General features: G+C 40.9%; 1 protein-coding gene across 1 annotated transcript in view; it reads left to right on the top strand.

Annotated features, from left to right (window-relative positions):
- Positions 1 to 3,142: 3,142 nt before the first annotated feature.
- SACS (sacsin molecular chaperone) overlaps positions 3,143 to 8,154 on the top strand; it is a 31,369-nt gene continuing 26,357 nt past the window's right edge. The window contains exon 1 of the mRNA XM_014061077.2: positions 3,143 to 3,301. Within this exon, the coding sequence (XP_013916552.2) occupies positions 3,300 to 3,301 (2 nt within the window). The 5' untranslated portion in view covers positions 3,143 to 3,299. The remainder of the gene's footprint in view (positions 3,302 to 8,154) is intronic.

Here is an 8,154-nt window from a genome sequence, read left to right as displayed (position 1 = left end):
CAAAGCATAAGCAACGCAGCCATTTTCTAGGCCTACTTCATTTCCTTACCATTGAGAGTGTGTGGTTAGGAACGGAAGATTAGGTAATAATATTTTCATAAAGCAGAAGCTCTAAAATTTCATTTATTTAAGGGAAGCATGAAATGCATGGTGACTTGTGCTACTAATAAATCTCAGTGCAGTTTTCAAGAATGTTTCTGATTTGAAAAAAAAAATCCACCTTAGAAAATACAATTCCTTTTCCTTAAATTCCCTTGTGTATATTTGTATTAAGATCATTATGTCATTGTTGTGAGGAAACTGTTTTATTGGAAGAAGTTTGAACTATAACAATATAAATCTTTCTTAATTAAAAATAGGTAGGCTATAACTATTCTTGTTTTTGCAAAAATAATGCCAAATAAAATGTTATAATTTTTTATTTGATTTGGACACAAATGTTAAACATATTACAGACTTTTGATACTTTCATATTGAATGGATACACTTACTGAAATGCCACTTTCATCTCTGCTTCTATTGATAATTTAACATTCTTTACATTCTATTCCAGATTACAAATAAAAGATACAGCTTTTTATTATAGCATACAAATCAGTTTTAAGAAATCTTTACCTAAGCAATGTTTCAATTTTCCTTTTGGAAATGCTAGGTACTATTTGAGATCAGGTACTATTTAAAATTATGAAGCCTCAATGTTTTTTTTAAGACATGACTAGATATGTATGTACTGTCAGTAAGTCCAATACATGCTTAGAAATAATACTAAAAGTAAGAGATCAAATATTATTCATTCATTGAGTAACATAACCAAGGTACAGTAGGTGATGAACTATTTGGTTTGTTTGCAATCTTAATTCTTGTATGAATTACGATATAAAGTGACATTTTATTTATTCTTCCATTTCTTTCCTTTTGTGTTTTGACTGTCTAGATTTTAAGTTGACTAGTAACTGTTTTTCTGTAAGACTCAAAATAGTGAAAAATATAACAATAAGATAGAGCAGTGTTGCTGGGGAATTCTGGGAATTGAGGTTTACACACCTTAAAGTTGTCAAAATTGAGAAACACTGCAGTAGAAACTCAGTTTCTGTTGTCATATGTTGAAATCAAAACATTAGGGAATAAGCAGTTCACCGCAACCTTCCCACTTAGAATGCGCGGGGGTGCTCTCATTGCATTTTGGGGGGTTTGCGCATCTGCACTTTGGCCACTCAGCACCAAAAAGGTTAGCAATCACTGACCTAGGTTTTTAGGTGCTCCAAATATGAAATGAAGTATAGCTCTAATATGTGTGTGTGTGTTTGTGTGTGTGTGTTGCATTTGTGCTGATAAATAAATAAATAAATAAATAAAATAAATCAGCACAAATGCAACACAAATGTAACAAGGCAACATTAAAAAAAAAGGCTTTCTGTCTGGATGGCTCCCAGAGTGGGTCAATAGACAGAAAAGGGAAGCAATATGCTCCCTCCCATATTTGGGCATACCAGGAGTTGTGACACAATATATACACACACACACATATACATACATACATACATATGCTTTCAGAGGTAGGCTTAGGCTTGTTTTCTGATCTATGTACACTGCAGATATGATAGAACTGAACATAAATTCAAAGCTGTTCCTTTAAAAGCACATAGCAAGGGGAAGCTCACTGAAAATAGTAACACTTCTAAGTAGACTTACAGGAGCAACTGATTTTTGCATACTACACTGCATTTTTAATTGACATGGTTCTGAAAATGCATTCCCCAAGTGACATTATACTTGGCAGATTCTAAAAGCAAAAATAAAGGAAGTGGTTTTACACCTGTAGACTTTGGTTAACCCCGCACTTGCCAAGAAAGAGCCCTCTTTTGTACTGGGAATAAAGTTAAGGTTAGCTCTCAGAAGAATTTAGCTTCCCCATGCCTATTATGAAAATGCAGGCAGTCCTTTGCATTTTCTGGAAGCTGAACAAATACAATGCGGTGTGGAGATGGGGTCGTTTATGTATGTGGCTCAGCAACCCTTGTGACCTCTAGGCTGGAGTACTGCAAAGTGCTCTACATGGGGCTGCCCTTGAAGAGTATTCGGCGACTTCAGCTTGTCCAGAATGCAGCCGCACGAGCGATCGTGGGTGCGCCTCGATTCACCCACGTAACACCTATCCTCCGCGAGCTGCACTGGCTGCCTGTTGGTCTCCGGATTCGCTTCAAGGTGCTAGTTGTCACCTACAAAGCCCTTCATGGTATTGGATCTGGGTACTTGAGAGACCGCCTACTGCCAATTACCTCCACTAGACCAATAAGATCCCACAGACTAGGCCTCCTCCGAATTCCATCAGCCGCCCAGTGTCCACTGGCGACTACCCGGAGGAGGGCCTTCTCTGTGGCTGCTCCGACCCTGTGGAACGAACTCCCCGTGGAGATTCGTACCCTCACCACCCTCCAGGCCTTCCGCATAGCCCTTAAAACCTGGCTGTTCTGACAGGCCTGGGGCTAAAGACTTGTAACCCCACTCCGAATGGTATGATTGTTGTGTTTTTTAATTGTGTATGGTTTTTTATGTTCTGTAATTTTGTTTGTTTTTTTCCCCTCCTTTGAACTGTGAGCTGCCCTGAGTCCCTTTCAGGGAAAGGGGCAGCATACAAATAAAGTAAATTCAAATTCAAATTCAAACAATAAAGAAACTCAATAAATACCCTTTTGTCATTTAGAAAACAACGGCCGTACAAGATAAGGGCATTTGTGTACGTACCCTCTGTGGTCAGGAGTCACACAGTGGTGGAGGGGAAATGAGTAACTGGCAAACCGTATGGAGGCGCTCTGTCTATGTGTGTGTGTGTGTGTGTGTATGTGTGTGTGAAGTGTGATACACCGGGGTCAGGATTCCTCCACGTTTCGCACCCAGCGAGCTGAGTGCTATAAACCCTGCAGCTGTCGCAGCCCGAAGGCAACGCCATCTGCTCCCCTTTCCTTTGCCCTAGCCGCCCTCCGTTTGACCCTTTACTACTCAGGCCCTCCCCTCCACCGGCTCCCACCTCCCTCCTGCAGAGACTCTCCTCCCTCCCTCCCTCCGGCCTCCCTCCGTCCGTCCTCTTAGGGCGGTCCCTCCTTTTCCCCCATGTGCGGAACCGGCGGCGCGGCGCGGCGCTGGGTGGAGGAAAGCGCGAGGCCTGTCTTGATGCTGCGGCTAGTGGATTTTTAGCCTGCCTCCGGATAGGCGGGCGCCGCGGTGACTTTCAACAGCCTGCCCGTCACGGAAAGGAGGCTCGGCCCGCGAAGGAGGCCGGCGAGGAAGCTTGGAAGGGCATGTGAGTGAAGCTGGGGGGCGCGCACTTGGGGTGCCGCTTTGGAGAGCCGCCGGAGCCCCCGGCGCGTTCCAGGCGCCCCTGGCTGGAGCTGGTCTCTCGCCCCCGAGGATGGCGCTGCGGCTCTCGGCTGAATGGGGCGGGGAGTGGCTCCTGCTGCAGCAGCTTGGGAATGGCCGTTACCCGGCTACAATGGGAGCCGCGTTTCCTCGAGAGGATGATGTCCTGGGTCGGAAATATACCGTCGCTTGCTTCATAGCCCCGGGCTCTCCGTTTTCCTGCGGCAGGATCCCCAAACCGGGGCGCCGCCTCTGGTTGGCGACGTGACACATTGGGTGACAGTGGATCTTTATTGCCCAGCTTGCTATTGTAACCGTTGCTAAACTCGTGCTCTTCGGCTGTTTTGGAATTAAACCTGTCCTAATGCTGTCCGGGAATTATCTGGAAGAAGCACTTTAGAGGGTGGGATATATGTTTGTATCTGCATTGAACATTTCCATCTTGAGGTGTAGATTCAAGCCCCCAAACACACCCCAATATACATATACTGGATTTTAGGGTGGCCCAGGAGGTCTTCTCATAATTCTGTGTTTTGTTTCCCTGGGATCTTTAATGCTTAGTATAGTAGGGTTAAAGGAATATATGTGGATCTGTCTGTCTGTCTGTCTGTCTAATCTATCTAATCTATATATCATATATCATATCATATAGAGCCGAGGTGGCGCAGTGGTTAAATGCAGCACTGCAGGCTACTGCTAGATCAGCAGTTCAGCGGTTCAAATCTCACCGGCTCAGGGTTGACTCAGCCTTCCATCCTTCCGAGGTGGGTAAAATGAGGACCCGGATTGTTGGGGGCAATATGCTAACTCTCTGTAAACCGCTTAGAGAGGACTGAAAGCCCTATGAAGCGGTATATAAGTCTACTGCTATTGCTATTGCTATTGCATATCATATCATATCTATCTATCTATCTATCTATCTATCTATCTATCTATCTATCTATCTATCTATCTATCTATCCATATCCATCCATCTATCATCTACCTACCTACCTACCTACCTACCTACCTACCTACCTACCTACCTACCTACCTACCTACCTACCTACCTTGTAACGTCTGGTGTGAAAGGCCCACACCCACCTCTGCATTGTTATTCAGCTGATAGTGCTACTCCTGGCACTCTACCACTCCCTCCTAATGATGCTTCTGCGGATTGGAGTAAAGAATAAATGCACACTCCTGGAGAATAAGAGACAAGAGATAATCCCCCTAGAACGGAAAGGGCGCTAGAGAGGTTTGAGAGAAATTCCTCTCACGTTTGTAAGGGCGAAGAAACTTGGATTGAATGAGAAATGCTTGAAAGATGAAAAAATTGTATTGTATAAGCTGAAAGCTGATAGTTATACACAGCCATACAGCAGGAGATGATCTATCTGATGCCTTTATATCCCATTTTCCTAGGAGTGTTTAAGGCAATAAGTAACTTTTAATAGGTAAGCACACCAGTGTGCCTACCGTCCCTGTCCTACTGTCCTCATTTATTCATCCCCATTTCCTGTGTTCATGTCCATGTTTATACTTATACCTGTTATCTTTTACATGTTTGACGAACTAACTAACTAAATAATAAATAAACAAACATCCCCCCCCCCCTCAAAAACCTCTGAAAATAGATCTGTGCAGTGCAAAGGCAATTCTGTAAAGCAGTTGTGTCAGTTTGGTAGCTGCCAAATTGTCCTGGGAAAAGATACGGTTGCTTTAAATCAGTGTTTCTCAACCTTGGCAACTTGAAGATGTCCGGACTTCAACTCCCAGAATTCCCCAGCCAGCATTCGCTGGCTGGGGAATTCTGGGAGTTGAAGTCCCGGACATCTTCAAGTTGCCAAGGTTGAGAAACACTGCTTTAAATGGTTTCAGACAGGTACTATGTATGAGCCCCAGGCGCTGAAAAGCATCTTCATGGAACAGAATCTGAACACATTTATGTTAAGCAGAGAAATACACCTGACCCAAAGTATAGGCCTCAAAGGCTGAGAGTAAACTTATACTTGGTTCGCTGTGCCACACTGATAGCTTGCAGTTGAATTTCCCATGTAAATATATTACAGTAGGCCTTCATTTAATAACCATTAGTTTACTAACTCTTCAAATCTACAACAGCCCTGAAAAAAGTTCTCACACACTCTGAGAACTGTGCATCCCCACAGTCACATGATGAAAAATTTGGCAGCCCTCCATGTGTTTACGATAGTTGTAGCATCCCATGTGGGCCATGTGGTTGCCATTTGCTGCCTTCCCAGCTAGCTTTTGACAAGCCAAGTCAATGGGAGAGACTGGATTTGCTTAACAACTGCAATACTCAACAGCTGCAGTGATTCATTTATCAACTGTGGCAAAAAAGATCATCAAATCAGGTATGACTCACTTAACAACCACCTTGCTTAGCAATGGAAATTCTGATGCCAATTGTGGTCCTGAGTCAAGATACAATTTTCTGTGTTTTCAATACATATTTCCCATACACATGTATGTTTTTATCATCATTTTTATGTATGCCTTGATGTTGCAAGTTTTGGGAACAGTCGAAAGTTGAGGCAAATGTGCTGACAATCTATGAAACAAACAAAAACACAGTATATAAAGCTGGGCTGCCTTGATTCCTATTTTCTGTAGTTGTGACATAAATGTGAAATATGTTCTGTTCAAATATAGTAAGGCTCCTCAAAATATTTTCTTAGTAATCTAATCCTTATTGATTGGTAGTCTTTCACTGCTACTGCAGTGGTTTATTTTCACCTTTTTATTGTGCTTTTCATCAGAATACAGTAAACAATGGGCTTTTCTTTATTATTATTCTGACTGGCTGAAGATTTATAGTTACATTGCATACTTTCAAATGCTATAATTTCAACACGTTGCCAATTTTTAGTAGCTTGTTGAGGTGTTTTAAGAAAAACACTTGGTTCTTATCTCCTGCAATTGTTTGCTTCATTTCTTACATTGTTGGGCATGGAAATTAATGTTTTCCTTTCCAAGGCCACTTAAGACATTTCTGTGTTAGGTGGAGAACACAACCATTCTATTTTTCTGTTAAGTCTATTCAGTTATCTGCACATTAATGCCTTGTTACCTATAGCTGCAGGCAAATTATTAAGTTCAATGTTTCCTTACTAACCCATACTGTTTAAACTTTTGTAAAGAGTTAGGAAAAGATCTTTTAGCTGTAGTTCAGTTTATAGAAAATTGAGGGGAAATAAATAGAATAAACAGAGTGTTGTGTATACATTTTGCAATATTTTATCAGAATAGAATAGAATAGGCTGGAAGGGACCTTGGAGATCTTTTAGTCCAGCCCTCTACTCACGCCTTTTAAATATTGTGAGCTTTCCACAGTTATTGTGGTAAGATGAACAGTCAATAAATTGAATGAATAAATGAAGGAAGGAATAGGAGATAGGAAATTTTGAATTTTGAAACAGCAAACACCATGATTATTTAGAACAGTGTTTTTCAACCTTTTTTGTGCAAAGGCACACTTTTTTCATGAAAAAAATCACGAGGCACACCACCATTAGAAAATGTTAAAAAAAATTAACTCTGTGCCTATATTGACTATATATAAAGTAATTTTCCCACGGCACACCTTACACTATGTCACGGCACACTAGTGTGCCACGGCACAGTGGTTGAAAAACACTGATTTAGAATATATCCTTGGTGTGCTATATTTAAAATTATGGGATATGGCTCTGTGTGTGTGTGTGTGTCAATGTCATATGCGTGCGTGCGCACACACACGCACACACACACACACACCTAAAACTGTTCTCATAATTTTTACCTGAGTGAAATGATGCATCATAGGGCAACATTTTTTTTAAGAAAGGTACCTCAAATGGGTTAATGTACAGAATGCATCCAAAATCTGGCATTCATGACTCTCAGGGGAATGAAATTAAGGGAAATTGTAACTGCTTTATTGCTACTGGACTGCAGCTGCAATGACACAATCATTTTCAACTTTCTGTGACAGTTTCCCAGCCACTCTCTCAATTCCTTGCTCATTACCTCACCCAGCAGCAGCCACACCTGCCTAATGGGAAGGGGGAAGAAAGGGAGGGAGAGAGGAAGGAAAGAAGGAAGGAAGGAAGGAAGGAAGGAAGGAAGGAAGGAAGGAAGGAAGGAAGGAAGGAAGGAAGGAAGGAAGATTTCCTTACTAATTTCCCACAAGGAAATTCCCACTCCGACTGTGTTGATTTTTTTGCCTATTCTCTTTCTCTGTTTTTGGTTATTCTCTTTCTCTGTTTAGGTTAGGAAATATTTATGAAAAGACCCAATGGAGTATTGATTGTCTAATCACTGTTATACATTGGCATATTATTAATTGCCCTGGTTTAGAAATGATTGAACTGAAGGACATACGGAATGGAAAAATATGGTTACAATAGATTTGGAATACAGTTCTTTCAAAGAAAATTAAAAGATGCAGAGAGTATTTAACAAAAAAATGCAAATACAGATGTCTCAACAAATATTAAATTATTTATTACAAAAGTAGAAATAGAGAAATATTTTATTTGGGTTAAGAAGATAAATCTTACAATTATTGATAAGTTCTGAGAAAGAGTACTGAAAAAAGCACTTATCTCGAAGCAGAGATAGCCATTTTATAAAATGACATAATAAAAGGAACATGGTCTTATTTAACATTTTGTCAGTTGCTCTGCTCTCTCAAATCTCTGAAAGCACACATGATAAATTTGTATTACCTTATAAACTTAAAGTTTTAATTAAGTTATAATTAACTTAATTATCTCATAAAGTTAAAATGGATGATTGCATGCAATTGACTTC

This window comes from Thamnophis sirtalis, unplaced genomic scaffold, assembly GCF_051295495.1.
Source record: "Thamnophis sirtalis isolate CommonGarterSnake01/CBP01778 unplaced genomic scaffold, rThaSir2_p1.2 scaffold_8, whole genome shotgun sequence".
In the NCBI taxonomy this organism is placed as follows: Eukaryota; Metazoa; Chordata; class Lepidosauria; order Squamata; family Natricidae; genus Thamnophis; species Thamnophis sirtalis.
Note: the sequence above shows the minus strand (reverse complement) of the source record. Positions and strands in the feature narration are given on the sequence as shown.